This window comes from Pteropus vampyrus, unplaced genomic scaffold, assembly GCF_000151845.1.
Source record: "Pteropus vampyrus isolate Shadow unplaced genomic scaffold, Pvam_2.0 Scaffold233, whole genome shotgun sequence".
Classification (NCBI taxonomy): domain Eukaryota; kingdom Metazoa; phylum Chordata; class Mammalia; order Chiroptera; family Pteropodidae; genus Pteropus; species Pteropus vampyrus.
The window spans coordinates 517,888-536,926 of record NW_011889014.1 but is presented as its reverse complement, the minus strand read 5'-3'; the positions used below and the strand labels follow the sequence as shown (position 1 = coordinate 536,926).

The following is a 19,039-nucleotide window of genomic DNA, read 5'->3' as shown; positions in this document are numbered from 1 at the left end:
GCCAGTCTCCTCCCGCGCCTGCCCCAGGGATTCACCCAGTCCCGCCCCCGGAAATAACTGTTGTCAGGGCAACCCTCAAACACAGACCAAGCCGTCGGAGGGGAGCGCGGAACACCCAGCCGACTCGCCTGGAGCCCGAGATTCCACCCCGGGGAGATGGGTGGGCTGGGAGGGAGGCTGCGAGGTCGGGAACTAGTGGGGTGGTGAGCACTCACAGGCACTGAGCCCCGTGGCAACGTCCCCACCACCGCTGCCAGTCTCAGCGGCGTTTCCGCTGCCAGCTGTCTCCACCTCCGGAAACGCCTCCCGCTGCTTCCGGTCTGGAAAAGTTTGGGGTGGGGAGCTCGGATCCCTGACTCCTGCAGTCCGCGCTGCTTTAGTGTTCAGCTCCGTGGGGCCAGAGAAAGTGGCCGCACTCCTATGTGCGGGTTGATTCGGTTTCGCATTTCTGGGTGGCTCGAGCGGCTGCCGCCTGAGCGACCCTCCCCAAACTCCAGCCAGTCACTATTCAAATTCTTACTAAACAGCAATCGGATCAGACGCTGTTTCTTCTAGGCGCTGGTGACACGGGGACAGATCCTGGGTCGCTTTTGTCATGGAGCTTATATTCAGTGTGTGACAATGAGAAAACAAAAATAAACGTACATTTAAATAGAGATATAAAGAAAATATAACAAGGCGAGTGGCTTTTTGGATTGGATAGTCCAGGAATGCCTTAAGGGGTGGGTAACGTTTGCACTGAGCCCTCAATAACGGGGCGCTAGTAAAGCTGAGATAGTGCAAGGCTCTACTCCTGGTTGTCTCTTTGAAAGGGCCATTGCCGAATATGAATTGATTTGAATATTACAAGCCACTTTGTATTCCTGAAACGTTGGCTCTCTCCATTGAAACTGCATCCCTGGGTTTCTTGGGACAGAGTGGAGAAAATGACAGTAGGCCTGGAAATGTCCCAAACCAATCCAGGGCCTCACATGAAGGCTGTTAACATAGAAGGCTGTTAGCATAGAAGGGAAGTGGAGTCCAGGGAGAGATGTGTTTTCATCTCTCCTACTGGGGCATTGATAACCCAGACCCTGGAACATGTAATACTGTTCAGATCCACAAACGCCTCTCTCCCCAGATGGCTAAAGAGGCCTACTGGTTCTCTTAGCTCCTGACTGCTGGCCATGAGGTTATCCCTTATTGCTCTTGAATACAATTGCATATTTGTCAAGCCAACTCCTGCTTAAAACTTGGTTCACAGTATAGACATTTAATTAGAACCATTTATCCACAAACATATTACAGGGTCTCTTGGTATACTTTAAAATAATACAATATTAATGAAAAGTATAGAAAACCCATGTACTGGCCATCCAATTTTGTTTAAATATGTAGTTTATTAATCACCTGGTGGAAAATCTGCCAAATCGCCACAGACCAAGCCCTTGCAGCATTATTAACCTTCATTAGCATTGATATTTGCCTTTGTAGTACTTCTAACGTTATTCTTTTATTGCATCTCTATCAGTTTTCTCTAATCATCTTTTTCTTCTCCTTATGGGCCGTGTTTTACAAATGTGTGTGGAGCTTTTTCTCAGTGTGATTTAAGTAATCACCAATCATGGCAAAGCCTGTTGTCTCACCATTACCCAAGTGGGTTCTGAATTTGAAGTCAAAGATAACATCTGTGTGGTGTTGAGCTTTTTGGCTAATTTTCTCTGAATATTTTCGGTACTGTTGCCTTCCTAAGGTGAAGGTCATCTTATGACCATTGGTATCTGTTGAAGCAATCCATTAGTGATGAATACTCTGGTCCAGATAATTAATGGGTCATTTACAACGGTAGCTAGATATCAGACAGGAAGGAAAAGAGCACATTTTTACTCTATTGAATTTTTTTTTTTCTATTAAGTCCTAACACATTAGAGATACAGTTAAAATTCCCACATTTCTCTCTCTGAACCCGTTCCTCTCTCTTCCCAGAGGTAACTGCTATCCTCAATTTATCATTCCCATTGTGTTTTTATTCTAGTAACACATGTATATATCCCTATAGAGTACTGTTTTGCATATTTTAAATTTTATATAAATTGTATCATACTGTATTATTTTGTAACTTGTTTTATGGCTCCATAGTGAGATTTACTAATATTTCATTCACTTCCGCTGCTGTATAGTAGTCCACTGTATAAAGATGTCACTCCATTCCCCTGTTGATATTTTTTTCTAGTTTTCACCATTACAAACAATGCATGTCCTATTCCACATGTACTAGTTTTTCTACAAGTCAAATTTCTTTTGATAGAGCATATGAACTTTACTGGATGTTGTTAAATTGTTCTCTAGACTCGATGTGCCAATTTACCCTTTCACCAAGTATATGAGTTCCTGTTTTTCTACATGGTTGTTAAACCTTGATGTGGTCAGACTTATTTTTCTAACATCAATAAATTGGCATTTTGATTCATACATCAGTTTGTTTTTTTTTAAGAGTCTGGTTATCCTGTGTCGATCGCCCATGCTGTAGTTTGTCGACCTGCAGAGCTCAGGATCTGGCATGCATCGTGTGATGAAGATAAAAAGATAAGCTACAGACTCAGAGAAATCTTTGCAAACCACATATCCAACAAAGGATGAGTATGCAGAATATATAAAGAACCCTCAAAATACAAGAGTAAAAAAAAAAAGAATCAATTTAGAAAATGAGCAAAGGACACGAATATATATTCACTAAAGATATCAGATGGCAAATAAACACATGAAGATGTTCACCATCATTAGCTGTTAAGGAAACACAAATTAAAGCCATAATGAAATATCCCCTACTAAAATGGCTAAAATAAAAAAGTGACAACAGCAAATGCAAGCAAGGATGTGAAGAAACTGAATCACTCATAAATTGCTGATGGGAATGTAAAATGATACAGTCATTCTGGAAGACAGTTTGTCGGTTTTTTAAAAATCCAAGCATGCAACTACCTCATGACCCAGCAATTGTACTCCTGGGCATTTATTCCAGAGAAATGAAAACTTAGGTTCACACAAAAACTTGAACATGAATATTTATAGCAGCTTTATTTATTTAGAATAGCTCCTAACTGGGAAAAACCCTGATTCCTTCAATGGGTGGCTTAATGGTTAAACTAGCCATGGTACATCCCTACCATGGAATACTATTTAGCAATGAAAAGGAACGAACTATTGATGTACACATCTGGATGAATCTCCAGAGAATTACGCTGAATAGAAAAGGCCAGTTCTAAAAGGTTATATACCATATGGTTCCATTTACATAACATTCTTGAAGTGGCAAAATAATAGAAATGGAGAATAAATTAGTGGTTGCCAGAAGTTAAGGGCAAGGGAAAGGGGGATGGGACAAAAGGGCAACACGAGGGGTCTTCACAGTGATGGAAATGTTTTGTATCAATGTTCATGTCCCGGTTATGGTACTGTACTATAGTTCTGCAAAATGTTACCACTGGTTAAACTGGATAAAGGGTAAGTGAGATCTCTTGTGTATTATCATTTCTTACAATTGCATATAAATCTACAATTATCTTAAAACTAAAAAAAAAAAAAAAAAGAAATTAAAACCTATTATTCTGTATCTATAACTTCTTAATCGGAGGTTAACCAACCTAATTCAACTATTCACAAATCAAGGTAATTGTTTTGAATAGCAATCACATAAGACTGACAAAGGGCAATACTTATAGGAACTAGTAGCTTTGGCCTCTTACCTTGGGTCTCGTTAGCCCACCTCTTCTTTGGCCTGGCTGTCCGTATGCCTGTTTTCCCTCTGCACCGCCCCCCGGGTTGTTCATCAGTCATGCCTCACGTGTTATATTCAAGCCAACGCGATTTTGAATGAAGGCTTCCCTTACAGAATAAATGCTTCTTGATGATTAGGAATCTCCGAATATGTTTCTTCTTACTTTTAGAGTAGGTGTTATATGGAGAAGTGAAATGGATGAAAATGAGATCTTGAATTAAAATACTTAATTTGACAATAAGAGTTAATCTCCAAATGTGACTACACTTATATGTAAAGTTCAAGGAAAATGGCTGAGAAAAATTCTCTTTTGAGCAAAGTAGTCGATATGGTAAAGACAGGTATATTTATTTCATATGACAGCACATTTCACGGGATATGTACAGAATGTTTGTATTTCACTAACTTTAATACTGTACTTCTATAAAGTATATAGTTATAAATATTGTATGCCACATAAGCAATAAAATTCTTACATATAAACAGCAATCTACTATAGAGAACAAAGAATTCACAAAGATTCTTAGTGTCTAATTTCTGCTCTGCTTTTAACAGAACTGGTAAATATTTTAATAATACACAGGATAATGGCTAGTTATCTGCAGCATACCTTTAACTTTCAGAGCTTGTGCACTTTCAGCAACTTGCCAAATATAATTTTCCTGATAAAGGCCGAGCTGCTGCATGATATGTATATTTTAGACAGTAGTTTATATTCAATAGGGAACATTGCTCACAGAACTGCAATCTGCACTAGTGGAGTTTATAATGAATTATTTTGCTAATGGAGCGTGAATATCAAATACACTAGTCACACAGATGTTAAAGCCACAGTTTCAACAAGTTAATTCACATTCTGAAGCACACCGCTAATAGTAATACTGCTGTTTAAAATATACCAATGCTGAAATGATTAGAACCCCCCAAAAAGCACAATATAAAACTCACAAGAGTTATTTCTAACAGCAAATCCTGGCTGTTAACAGAGAGAGGATTACTTCTATAAATATAGTATTTTGATAACATCTGAGCATTTAGAAAAGTACTTTTTTTCCTAATAGATTTGCTGTATGTGGTTAAGTGCAATGCAGTTTGCTGTGCTTTTTCACTTTACATATTCTTAGCCATGAGCTCTATTTTCTGATATTCCCCCAATACACATCTTTGAAGGTTAAATGTGGACAACGGAATTTAGGTGGACACATACAACTTTTTATATAAAAGGAATGTTAGTACAAGTCTTAGTGGGTAAAGATGATTTTAACTTAAACTGACAACAAAATAACTGCTCAAGGAGTTTTCTGATTGGGATTACTTAATGATATCAAAATTCTACATTCTGTAAAAATTCTGTGTACTTCATAAAACAAAAGCAGGATCAGTTGTCTATTGGCAGTGCAGGAGACAGAATCCATAGCTAATCTGAGGTGTGGGCTCCGAGAACTTAAAGCAGCATCAGAGATGTGGTATGTGGCCTCTTAAGGGGAGACAGCACACCTCTAGGGATCCGCAATCCAGGCTCTGAGGACTGCTGCTCTCCCTGCTCACGAAGCTCCAGAGTGAAGGCAGCAGATAGAAAAGTGTGGAGGGAAATGGGCAACAAACACCTGCACTTACAGAGAAGAGAGGACATTTAGCTCTAATGTTTTTCACTGAACTTGGTGGGATGTGCCTTCCCGACACAGAAGACCACAGCGCTTTTCTGAAAGGGTTGGAGCGTCCGTCTGCATGACAATGACCACAAAATACGCTGCTTCCAGCTGCAGAAGCTTCTCCCGGAGAGAAGCACATGGAGGCGCTAGAGTAGAGGGTAACAAAGATGTGTGTTGTGTGCGTTTGAAGCGGTGGGGTGTGAAAATTCTGGTTCTATAGTCAGGGTTATTTATTTTCGTTTTGGAAAGAAAATGAATGAAATGTCCAAATTTCATTCATTTACAGCCATCCTTTTGATGATGAAATGCTAAAAAGAGAACTGTTAGAACTTTTAGGTGAAAATCTGGTTTGAGTTATATCCTAGAATTTAAATGATGAGTTTTATAAGTATGTCAGTGTATATATATGCACATATGTGTGTATACGAGCTTTTTTTTTTTAAAGCAACGCCTTTCAAAATTTTGTTTCAGTATCACTTTGACAGCTCTTTGGTAAACACTTTTAAATACCAATTGTTAACAAGTACAAAAGGGCTGGCAGTAATGTCAGCTGGAAGTGGTTTGGGCTTCTTGAGATCCTTTAAAGACTAACAAAGAATTTCTGAATAACGACTATTTTCTAAAGTAGTTTTGAGCACTTTTTATGGCTACTACTCTCTTAGTTATCCAAACAGAAACATATCAAAACTCCAGTTAATGGTGAGGATTTTTCCTTATTTCCAATATACACATAGTCCAGCTCTGTACACATTAAATAGTGGTATTTCATGACGACATCAGTGCACTTAACAATGCCTATTGCACATAATGAATAACTAATGCCCAATTCTTTTGTCTCTACCCTGCCAAAACTGAAAACCAGCTGTTTTCTATTGCATGGCATTATCTTTCTGTGAAGTCTAGTGTGGGTGATGCCTTAGACGCCAAAGCGGTGAAAGGATCTACTGGAGGGGTAGTGCCAGGTGGGAGCAGAGGAACAGGAGGTGGAGGTGGCCTTCTTGATGGCAACACACAGAAAGAAACATTTGTACCTTTATTCCAGTCATCATCAAAGATGGCGTCGGGGCCAGAAGACGAACCTGGCTGATTACCCAGGAACTCCGGACAAGCCGACTTTGACTTCCCTTTCACTCCAAAGTCCTCTTCTTCCTCGAAGGTCACCCATCCTTTTGGGTGGCTACTTGTTGCTGCAGACTGGTCCTGCAGATCAAAACTGTCCTTAAAGCCATCCAGTGAAGGCAGAGGCTTGCTATTGGTATGACCAGGAGGCTTCAGAGAAGGGAAAGGACTGTGAGCAACGGGCTCTTCTTTGGAGAACCATGAAGTTGCTTCTGATTCTTGCGATTTGGCTCTAAATGGGTTTCCGGAAGCGGCAGTCCTGTCGGTGAAAGGGTTTGTGCTGGTCAAGCTCATGGTAAACGGGTTTGGAGAACGTCGCATATTTTCCTGGGATTTACTCCGGGCCGGAACTGGAGGCAATGTCGGCATGCAACTTACGGAACTCAAAGCGTTAATGTTACTTTGTGTTGCAGAAGGCAACTGAATCAACCCCTTTGGGTGTGGGGTTAGACCCGGTGACGTTTGAACAGATAACTGAGCCTTTGATACAGCAAGCAGATTAAATGACAGATCTTCAAATGGGTCACTCTTTAATGGTGATTCCAGTCTGACAGCGGAGATTCCATTTGTTTTTACCTGGAAAAGAGAGCACTGAATAATCAAAAAAAGAAACTTAAAGTAACATATTTATTTTTAATACTCCCTATGCTTGCTGCTTTCTGTCTCAATTTTTCTTCATTTTGGTGGCAAGTATACAAGTTTAGAAAATAGAAAGCAGCAGTTTTACTCTGGTGCAGTTTTACTCTGGTGTATTAAGTAAAACAGCTAAAATCTTATTCTTTAAAAATTCTCTACTAAATAAATCCATTTATTAAATAGAGCTCATTTCATTCATGCAAGTATTGATATGGTCAAATGGAATTGTACAGAATTAGCAAATGAGTTTGTTCATGCCCGGTTCCATCAGATGTTAGCACAAACTGAAGAAACCCATATTCAGAACTTATGCTAAATCTACATAAACTTCCAACACCCATCTATGATGGTGATGTGGTTTCATTATTCTTTCCAATAGTTCCATTTAAAGTTAATGTTACTGTGGAAATTCAACTATGTGGGTGAAAATTAATTTTATTGGTAGATTTCTATTCATAAGCCGAAGACAATGCATCTTTTCCTTTTGTACTTGGAAAAATGAATGTTTGAAGCATTCTTTGACTTTAACGTAAGTTCTTCTTTGTAGAATAAATTCTGAACAATGCCCCGCTATTCCTTAACTAACTTTCCTCACCTTGTAAAAACGTTCCAAAACAGATTGGCTTATTAATAACCAAACACAATGATTATTTAAAACCAGGAAGGAAAAGTCCTATTTTCTATTTGATATATTAATTCTAAAACCAAAATGAAGCTGTGCCTAGAGCGGTGCCCATTTCTTTCTAACAGGGGTGTCTGTGAACTGCTGTTGGTAGGAATAGTGTTCCGAATTACTTTAGTTATAAAAAACTGGCACCCTGTGCTGAGTTCACAGAGAAGCCAGTCGGGGAGGGGCATAGCTCTTATGGGAAACAGAACTATGACCCTGGCCCTGTGAGCAAATTAGCTCATCAGGCACTTCATTTTAACTTTAAAAACCTCTACATAATTGTTAAGACCAGGTGGATGACTTGGGTATTTATGCCAAATTTAAGAATTAAAAAAATAAACATTTGGGTTGAAAAGAACAGAAAAGGGAGAATTTAAGCTCAAGACTTGCAATGTAATAAAATGGAGCACTACCCAACATGGATTTAGATAGCTATTACAGCAAAATAACTGAATGGTCATGAAATATGCTGGAAAAAGAGCAGCAGTCCCCATGAAACGTAAATGGATCTTATCAAACAGTAACTTGGTGCTTAAGAATAGGGAAGGCTTTCATTTGCAAAAGGGAATGGAGTGGATAACTTCATAAGTGAATAACTTTCGAGTATATGATTCGTTTTATTCAATTGTCCTATAACATACTTCATAATTGAATAAACATGTATATTTTTCTTCAAACTTAATATAAATATAATTTGTCCAAAATTAAAGAGTTAAACATGTCACAGATTCTAAACAGTATTCTAAGTATATTAAAGGTAAGCAGACATGTAAGTGGAAATCTACTTGAGAGACAAATTTATTATAAACATCACGAAACTACAATTAACTATCTTACCAATAATGTCTGGATTATTTATGATTAACATAACAAAAGAGAAGGACTGGGTTGGGTTTGGGACCCAATTCTCCCATGGCAGACAGCACAGGCACAATACAGATGTTACAGGAAAGGAGAATTTATGCTTTGCACAGCTTTGAAAAGTAGGCCCTTGTCAAATAAATGCTATACGTTTAAATATTTTTATTTTCACCTATTAAAAAAAATTTTTTATTTTCAAAATAAGTTAAAGGTAATTTGGTAGAAGTAGGACCATTTTGCCTAATCAGGCTTAAAATTATAATGACAGCCACACCACCAATCATTACATTAAAAACAGTGGTATTTTTACAGAGAAAGGTGTTGGAAGGACCATTAAATAATCCTGTTCTAATATTAACTTTCATCTTTCTAAATTACCAATTCTTCCTTACCAAGAAGAATCCTGCAACTAAAATTATTTGAAAAAAATTTTTTTCCCAAAATAAACCTTAGGAAAAAAAATTGAATTTTGTATTTATGTAATTATGCCAAGAATCAATTTGGTTTTGCCAAATAAGACTTTCATATACGTAAAGCTTACCTTATTGAAGTTATACTTTTTAGTCTTGTTAATTTTCATAAAAAACAGAGCAAAATATAGTAAAGCAAGAATAACTAAAATGCTTCCTAAAAATCCAAAGTGCTAAGAAAAAGCAGGTTTTATGATATGATAATAGAATTTATTAATGTGAATAGGTGGTTTTAAAAATGAGTGAAACTTTAGATGTATGAAGCAAAAGATTCATACATCTAATGTGCTAATAAGACAGATGATAAGCACATATAAGATTGAGAAATAATCCAATACCTGTTACCCTGATGATTGCTCCTGCTTTAAGAAAGGGAACACAGACATCAAAGGAAAGAGTTAGGAGGACAATCTGAGACGAACAAGCAACCCTAGCAATTCAGTCTTCAAAATACTTTTCGTTCTACATTATTATTATATACAGAATCCGAGAGCAGTGATATTTGCAGGGCATGGCGTAAGTTCAAGGCACAATTCTAATTTCTTTTGTAATTTTGAATAAAAAGTGTATTGCTAAATTAGAGCTTAAGTTTTTAATTTTGTCTGAGGCTGCTTACTAACCAGTTCAAAGTTTTGTTATTCCAAAAATAATAATCAAAATAGGTTTTCGGAGCTCTAAAATACTTTAAGCAGCCTGTTATGGATGAAATGTTTGCATCTCCCCCAGATTCGCATGTTGAAACCCCCAGAGTGATGGTATTTGAAGATGGGGCCTTCAGGCAGTAACGGGGTTAGATGAGGTCATGAGGGTGGGGCATCACAATGGAATCAGTGCCCTTATGAGAAGACACGGGGGCGAGCTTGCTCTCTCTCCTCATGCAAGTACAGAGCAAGGGCCATGTGAGCGCACAGCGAGAAGGCAGCTTTCTGCAAGCCAGGAACATAGCTGCCACCACAACCCAACCATGCTGACATCCTAATCTTGAACTTCGAGCCTCCAAACTGTGAGAAAACAAATTTCTACTGTTTAAGCCACCCGGTCTGTGGTACTTTGTTATGACAGCCAAGAGGAGCAGGACACAGTTTTAAGACTGCCTCTGGGTTTATCATCATTAGAGAGGATGTACAAAATGGCATAACTGTGCCAAGGAAAATTAGTACTTATTTTAACAAAATGGTCAGGATCCAGGTTTGTTCTATATGACTCAAACTTTCTAAAGGATGATACTACCATGAATTCACCTCATATTAGTTGGAAGGTGCAACGCAGTAAGAGACTGGACCCTATGTTTGTTGTTTAAAAATGAAATAATAATCTTTCTATGATACAGTGGTATGTTTTAACACAGTATTTTTAAGAAACAGTTTTGAGCAAATCTTCCCCAATTTCTAAAGCTTACCTTATTTTAAAATACCAAAACTCATTTTGACAAGTTAGAGACACCATTCCAAAATATATTATTAGAGTTTCCTGTTTACTAAACACGAGACTCCTGCAAGTTAATACTTTCTCGACAATCCTAGGCTTACGCATCTCAGTTTTGGCCCGGGACAGGAGAGGAGGAATGAGTTTGTGCTAAGATGTACAGAGATGGTACTAAATAGATCGGAATGCTGAGATTTCTCTCTACTTGGTCTCTTCCCTCACTGTCAGCTATTACGTCAACAGTATGGCAGTGAGGCTGTTACTTTGCCTTCTGGTGGATTTCTTGGCTTCTGGTTCTTAGCTGATAATTAGATGACTAAAATGTTGGAAGTCGGACAGGTAAGTGAGGCATTTTTGCATTTTCTAAAGGATATGTAACAGGTTATATAATCATTTGAGTTGAAACAATCTTTTTCTATATTGATTTATAGAGTCAAAGAACATTTAAATAGAAATAAAAAGTAAAGCTGTGTTATACATGTTTTTATGTTTTAGCTTATAGATTTGATGCAGAATCAATAAAGACATGTAAAAATTACTAATGTTTAATTCTAAGATTATTTTGTGACTATTTAAAATATCAAATGTCATATTTTAAAATCTCATCCTTTTCAACTTATAGCCACTACAGAAGATTTTTAAAATTGTAAATGTTTCTTATTTTTCAAATAGGCATTATTCTTATGGTTCCAAAAGGTACAAAAAAGTAAAACATCTCCCCTTCCTTCCAGCTCCCCAGCACTGTACCCTCCCAGAGGAAACTGTAACCACTTTGTGACCCCTCACAAAGACAATCTACACCTGAACAAGATCTTCACCCCCTCAAAAAGAAAATTGTGTCTGTGTATATTCAGAGGAATCTGATATCAATGACTGAAGCAAAAGAGAATATTTAGCATTTAAAACAAACATCTGTGGTAGTTTCTATGAACTGAATACAAGATTTGAGAACTCAATCTACCAGGTCACATACAAAGCATGTGCTTTCTGCCACCAAATCACCACACCTATTCCACTGGAAATGAGAAATCAAAACAATGAAAATGACCTAAGAAAATGATATGTGGCAGTCACTGGAATATTCATCCTATAGTATTTTTATGTCATAAGATGACTTTCTATTGAAAATTGCAATCTTACTCGACATTTTGCTCTTTCTGAAGTTTTTTAGAGTACGGTTAAGTCTTCACTTAACGTTCTTCAACTTTGAGCAAAAAACCATGTATAATGAAACTAATTTTACTGTAGGCTAATTGATATAAGTGAGAGTTAAGTTCCTACGGCATCTATTCAACATTATAATGAAACGACACTGAATAAAATATTCAGGAACCTGATGTACTGTATCTACTTTCATATTGGTCTAAGAATACTTAAACTATTAAGAGAATTTTAGGAATTAAGGTTTGCTTTTACTATGAAACAGATGTTCACTTTCTGTCCTCAAACAGTAATAGAAAGCTCTAGGATGGCTACTTTGAAAGTTTTTTGCCCTCCAATTACATTTAAAAAAATACAATAGCACACCTTACAAGAAAATGAGAAATTTATGACTCACTAAAAGCAGATTGGCAGAGAGAAAAGAATAGTGGACATTTAGTGTTTGAAGAACTTCTACAATTATTATATATTTTCAGCATCCTCAATTTTCTGAAGTAAAAAGTGTAGAATACTTTTTGGTATTAACTTAAGAGAACATTTTTCTCAATTATACATCCTTCTTCAGCTTTTATATATGTGACCAATAGTCTGAGTAAGTGCTATTAGCAATATTACTGTTTTAAAAATCATATTTACTTCAATAATCTGTTTTTCACTATGCAGAAGCATAAGAAACTGTTAACTTCTGTGAACTAGCTGGACATATTCATATATCTGTAAAAATAAATGCAAACTATTATTTATAAATGTGCTTAAGGGCCATTGCTAATTGTTCTTTAAGCAATATTTCTGTATTCTAGATCTTTCCAAAGTTTAAAGATACTTTTAAAACTTTACACATTTCTTTGGCCTTGATAGCATTTTCAAGTTAAAACTTGAGGATAAAAAAAAAAATGTAACAACAAAAGAATTTACTAAATATAAATTTTATTTTAATAATTTTACTGAACTGTATATAACAAAAACTAAGTAAAACAACAGCCCCCCCCCCCCGAATAAAACAATTTAACTTAAATGATTATTCCTGTATCAAAATAACTTTGTATATATATACCAGAAGTCTTTTCAACATGAGATCACTCTGGCATAACAAAAGTCCGTGTGATCTTATAATTTCTGCCCACTTAAGGCAGTGGCACTGTTTTCTACGTGACACTAATGAAGTGACATTATTTTGATGGTTTTTACTTTGGTGACTAAGCCTACTGCTGCACACCCAAGCCACCAAAACTGATCCAATAATGACGGAAACCGTTTGAGACATCCGAGGAGCCCAGTGCCAGCTCCACCACAGGAAAGAACCATGCCTGCATCAGGAGGAATAAAAGGATTATGCTGTTTACTGGAAATTAACCACATGGCTGATGGCCAGGGATTGATCTGATTACCTCTCTCCCAGGAAGTGAAAATCCAAACTACTTTATTAGCTGTGAGCAATAACGAAAATAAACTATTGCTGTTCATCCTAATTTACTTACTATCCAAAGTAAACTATGCATTTTTAAAAAGTCACAAACACTCTAAAAGTTAATAAGAGAAGAGAAAACAACCTGGGAGCCACCTGACAACTCCCTGAGGGACCCTAACTTAGGCTGGCTCTCTGAGAAACTCTGATCTAAGCAACAGGTTTAAAAAAAAAAAAAAAAGCCAAACCCTCAAACTGCCAAACCATGCATCTGTCATCTGTTTAGTCTGAGGTGTCAAATGACACTCATTTGTTGAAGTCATATCTCAAGACGCTATTATCACCAAAAAGAAAAAGAAAATTGAATCAGATATTTGTTTCTTTCTTTCAAAAGCTAATAATTAAAATAAGCATGTTCCAAGACTCTACCAAAGGTATCGAAGATGACATTTTGTTTACTGGTGGAACCTACCTGCTGCTGTGCTGAAGGTTCTGAAGGCAAGCTGTGGGACGACCTGCTCCGGGGTGGGGGCTGCGGGGGGCTTTCCAGGTTCGGCTGCAGGGCAGACTGAGGCACAGGCGCTGCCAGAGGGACCAGAGGCTCCTGCATCTTTTGAACAGGTGGGGGCGGAGAAGGCTGTACAGGCAGGGCGGCCTGAGGCTTCAGAGGTTCAGGAAGAAGAACTGAACCTGAAAAAATCATTTCTGGATGTTAATGGTTTCTAGAAAACCACATTTTATCCTTCCTTTAGTAAAATGTTAGGAGGTCCTGGGCTTTTTTAACAGATATTTCTAATACGGTGTCTACCTTTCAGTACTTCCGATGGTCTGCTTTGGCTTTCAGGAGTCAGTCTTCCAGCAGACGCCCGGGCATGGCTCTGCGGGGCGCTGATCACTCCAGCGCGGGGCGGGATGGTCTACAAATGGGAAGCATAACGTTTGAGACGTTTACTTATTTTCAACAGACAAAACGTGAAAATAATTGCTTTTGCATCTCATTTAATCTCCTCTCTGGTACTGTTCCATCTATTATTTTAATTGCTCTCTATTTATAGCCATATGGTCATAAGTTTTAAAATCTTCCTTTTAATTTTTCACTGTTGACTACGTGCCAGGCACTATATTAATTAAGCACTGCATAGGCATTTCTATTTCATCTTCAAAATATCCCTCAGAGGTAAGTATTCTTTTAACATCTCTTTTAAATTAAGATGAAGAAATGTATATAATTTTCCCAAGACCACAGGATCCAAAGCTCAGGTCTGATGGGCTGCAAGACCTTTGTTCTTCGCCACAGGTGAAGATGCCTCGTTGGGAGATGAGGATGGCAGATAAGGTCACAAGATGGAGAGACACATACACTGAGTGACTGAGGGCCTTACAAAAAACCACACGCTGAGACTTTTTTAAAACACAGAAGTAAAAACTCTCTAATGACTAACTCAATCTGCTACATTAAACAGACTGGAAGACACACTGGTGAAAAATATATTTTCTATTTTTATATGTTTGCTGAAGGCTCTAAACCCCCGATACTTCTTACTTTAAGTAAAAGTTATGAATGTAATCTCATAAAATCTGACATTTCTTCCCTATTGTTACAGTATTAAATAGAATTTTAAAAAGCATGTGTGTGGTCGTGGAGTCAATGAATAGCAATTTCCCCTTTTTTTGCAAAAAGGAGAATGAGTAATAGAGACCTGTAGGAATAGTCCACAGACATTAGTGTAATATTACATTTAGGAAAGGACCGTTAGTTTGGATGTTAAATAGAGAGCTACAACAGAAAAGACAAAACGTTACTAGCTCAGCAATTTTATGAGAATGTCTCATGAGAAATTAGAAGTTAAGTTTCTTAATGTCTTATAACCTTAATTTCTAGTTCTGGTAACAGTTTCCAGTTCCCACTCTTCAGCTGGAGGCCTCATGGCAGTCCCAGGCTGATCGCTGATTTCCACTTTTTTTCTTTTTCCTTTTTTTTTTTTTAAATTACTTATATCCCAGAGAAATTTTTCATTTGGGTAAAGAATAGAATAATTATGTATATAAAAGAACGTATGATAAATATGCAGAAAACCACAGATTCACACGTAGGGAAAAGCCCACCACCACCACCTGCTTGCCTACATTCAATACTTTTAGAACCAGTTTTCCTACACTGACTCTCTCAGAAGTTTTTTGCCCTGAACTCTAATTTTCAAATTCTCCTTACTGAAGGATGGCTTAGAGAGTCGAAGATATTTAGTGACAATAATTACTTAAGTAGATCACTTTTATTCAAAAAATGAAGTATGTTTACCAATTTTCAAGAGTATGTTAATGTGATGTTAGAGATGAAAGGTACCTTGGAGATCATCAAGTGCAATTTCCTCATTTTAGAGTTAAGGAAACTGAGGCTTTAATGGGTCACATGATTTCTCCAAGGGAACACATGTGACTAGTAGCAAACTGGGACCTAAAACTTAGCCCTCCTGGCTCCCACGCCGAGTGCTGCCTACCGGTCTGGCTGCCCCGTATCCAGCAGGTCCTGGGCCTGCAGGTCCTGCTTGAGGTGAAGGCTGGTTGCGTCCTGGAACAAAGACATCACAAAATGTACACAAGTGTAAAAAAAAAAATAAACAAGAAACCATGTACTTCTATCTCAAGTGTCTATTCATGGTCCAGTTTTAAGGTTAAGTAGCTCAATTCAAGTGTTTTTACCTATATTATCTTTCCGTGTTGTTCCAGGGCTTTTGGGTGCTTTGAAGCAGGAAGGAAAAAAATGAGTCATAAGTAAACAATAAAGCAATATTGCATAACAGTAGTTGGCTGTTCTGTTTCATTACAGCAGCAATGGGGGCATGAGATGGTAACAACGGTACTTTGCTTTGGATGATGATGAAGGGTATTATCAGTCCTGAATGAAATGTCCCAAAAGAGAAAAATTAGAATACTTATAGTGACATTTATGGGAGATAACTTAGCCCTCAGTCTGATACCTCATTCATAGGGTCACTTTTAGGTGACTCCCAACAGAGCTCTCTTCTGTGAACCTTGAAAACTGAGCATACAGACAGAGGTGCACTTTTCAAGTTACACAAGAGGCTCTTAACAATACCATTTTAGGGCTTCATGCTGTAGATGTCATTATGGATAATCTTACAATGAGATCTTTTGGATTCCTATAACAAAACCCTAAGATTAAGGTAGAAGGCAGGCATATCTTATTGCTAAGTACCTGCCTTGTGGAAGAAAGTGTTAAAACATGGTTCATACTCATTAGAAAGGTATGGGAAGGGTAAAATGAAATAAATTACTCTTGGCGCCAAAAGGAGCAGGAAGGATTATTAAATGCGGCGTCTAAGATTTATTCTTTTTGGAAGGAAATTCAAGCGCAATTGTTATGCAAAATATATCAGCCCTTGAATGACTATAATCTTAATAAATAGCATTCAGTCTTAATGGTCTTTTAAGTAAATTTAGTTCAGCATCACTATATAAAAAAACATTTAAGTAATATGAAATCATTCACAAATGATTCTTGGACCTGAATTAATAGAGTTTAATTATAATTATTAATTTTTAAAAATTCAGAGTTAGTACAGTACATTTCTAAACATTTGACTTATTCTGAAAAGGATTTTGAAGGCATTCTACTTAAAGTAATGTTGTACAGTAACTTCATATCCTAAGTATATGTGAAACAAAACAGAGCATAAAACAACATAAGAATCACAGGGAAATTAAGTGGATATCCATCAGAAACTATACACAACATAGAATGAAAAGAGAAAAAATACAAGGTTACAAGGTATACGTAAGGAGGGGGAGGGGACGTTTACAGTGGGACTAAGAAAAGATTTGGTATGCCTTTAAACACTGAAGGGGCTGACATTGAGAAATAAAATGAGAGATCCGTATCTATGGTGCAAAAGTCTTGTTACCTTCCATCTCTCGCCTAGCTACCCCAGGACTGGGAGGGGCTCCAACACCTTTTTAGAGAAAGAACAGAAGCTGTATATTGTTCAGGGCCCACAGCACAGAAGGAAAGCCAGGTACACAAGATAATTTCTGCGTCAGACTTACAGTTGCAAAAAGGTTCTTTTTTACTTTAAAGTTCTTCAAAAATATCAATATAAAGTGACTTTTGATATCTAGCCCAAATCTGAGTCCTCCCTTTCCACAAAAAGAAGAATAGAAAAGGAATGACAGTTTCTTCTTCTACCTGAGATTACTAGCAGTAGGGAATTTAAAAATATGTTTAAGGAAAGCCTTTGCATTATGATCATCTCATTCCTTGTATCTAGAGTTAAATCAAAAATAAGCGTCCTAATACTTGACAGCCAAAAAGGAAAAAAAAAAAAACATAGTTTGAACAACACTTTAAATTTCTATGAGACTATATTAATCTCTAAGAAGTTAGTTTTGCTGCATTATTTTTTAAAAGCTCTAAAAATACCATAATGACTTTCTTTACGCTTACTACCTTAAAGGAGTAATTGGTTTGTAGGGTTAAAAAAATATGTTGCAAATACCGCCTATCAAAAAATCATGAAGAGGCAATTTTAAAAAACTAAATCAGATTTCTAAATAAGCTACAAAATTGGTGATATAAGTTTTCATAAAGTCATTTAAAATTTTTTTCTATAGGTTGTTTTCTTAATTAAAGCAGAAGATAAATAGAACTTAATAAGAAAATGTAAATAAAAGTAGGAGTTTGAAATAGGAAAAATTAATGCTTTCTGTAAGTCAATGGAAAAATTATCATTGAGCAGTATTTTGCAGAAACTGTAATGCTGAATTAGTACAACTACGTCAAACTATCCTTATTATACAAAGTCATTAAAATCTACACACAAGCAAAGTCAATCTATAATAACATGTGAATTGGTCGGCAATGTCATTAATCAGCTAGACTAGAGACCAACTACACATGAAAAGTGAACCTTAATATGAAAACTGGGTGTGTAAAAGCCCTTCTGTGGAACTGTGATAACCTGTCTCATCCTTTGAGAATTAGGTTAAATAAACTTGTCAAATATAACCTCCAACTGAACTTTGTGTGTTTTTGTGTAAATCAAATAACACTTTAAACAAAATGTGATCCATTTGTTAATAAAAATTTCCTTATTGAAAAAAATAAAATTGTTCTAATATTTTAAAAAATGAGGCATGAGTTTTATGACAAGTTACGATAAAGCCATGTAAAATGAAAGATATATTTCAGATTATTATAACTTTAAATTGCATTCCTTGGAAATTTTGCTAATCACTAAATTTGCCAAGCTACTAGACAAAGGAATGTACTAGAGCATCACTAATCAAATAATTGGGAAATGGTCACTGTACCTGAATCCCTTTTGAAATTAATATGATTTGAGGAAATTAAATCTTTGTGACCAAAATGACTATATTTATTAAGGAAAAGTATATGAGGCCTTGATGGGTAATTCAACTATGCCCATCTGGGAAATGGAAGCCTTTATTAATCTTATTCACAATGAAAATCAAACTCTAGTCTTTTATTTAACAGGAATATTATGGAAATTTGGAGCTATTTTTAACTTGTAGTAAAAATGTCCTTCATTTTGACTTTTATCAAACAAACCTAAAATGTCTGTCAGTTATAGGGATCCAACCCCAAAACATCAATGAACCAAGATGTATATATCATAACAAATATAAACGGTTACCTCCAAATTCTTTTCTAGCAGGTGCAGGACTCCTAGACCCTTATAGTTCATAAGAAAATACGCAGCAGAAAGGAAATGACATAAATAAAGAATTGAAATGTCAAAGATTTACTATAGTACTCATGATGTCAAGTATCATGTAGGATGACACTTGGTATTATAAAAAGCTATTATTTAATGTAAATATTGCTAATAATTTAAGTAACACCAC

At 36.6% G+C, this 19,039-nt stretch overlaps 2 protein-coding genes across 6 annotated transcripts in view; both read right to left on the bottom strand.

Annotated features, from left to right (window-relative positions):
• Nucleotides 1–280, bottom strand: part of CUNH21orf59 (chromosome unknown C21orf59 homolog) — a 9,031-nt gene extending 8,751 nt beyond the window's left edge. Inside the window, exon 1 of the mRNA XM_023519729.1 lies at nucleotides 216–280. The gene's annotated coding sequence lies outside the window, so the exon portion shown is untranslated. The remainder of the gene's footprint in view (nucleotides 1–215) is intronic.
• Nucleotides 281–4,083: 3,803 nt separating this feature from the next.
• Nucleotides 4,084–19,039, bottom strand: part of SYNJ1 (synaptojanin 1) — an 86,173-nt gene continuing 71,217 nt past the window's right edge. For 2 of the 5 annotated variants that reach the window (XM_023519722.1, XM_011373841.2), the window contains exons 25-29: nucleotides 15,857–15,895; nucleotides 15,655–15,725; nucleotides 13,965–14,073; nucleotides 13,629–13,846; nucleotides 4,084–7,104 (exon numbers count right to left, since the gene is read on the bottom strand). In XM_023519722.1, coding sequence (XP_023375490.1) covers nucleotides 6,292–7,104; nucleotides 13,629–13,846; nucleotides 13,965–14,073; nucleotides 15,655–15,725; nucleotides 15,857–15,895 — 1,250 coding nt within the window. In that variant the 3' untranslated portion in view covers nucleotides 4,084–6,291. Of the gene's footprint in view, nucleotides 7,105–9,503; nucleotides 9,528–13,628; nucleotides 13,847–13,964; nucleotides 14,074–15,654; nucleotides 15,726–15,856; nucleotides 15,896–19,039 lie in introns of all 5 variants that reach the window. The other 3 variants (XM_023519723.1, XM_023519724.1, XM_023519725.1) reach the window with 2 other exon arrangements.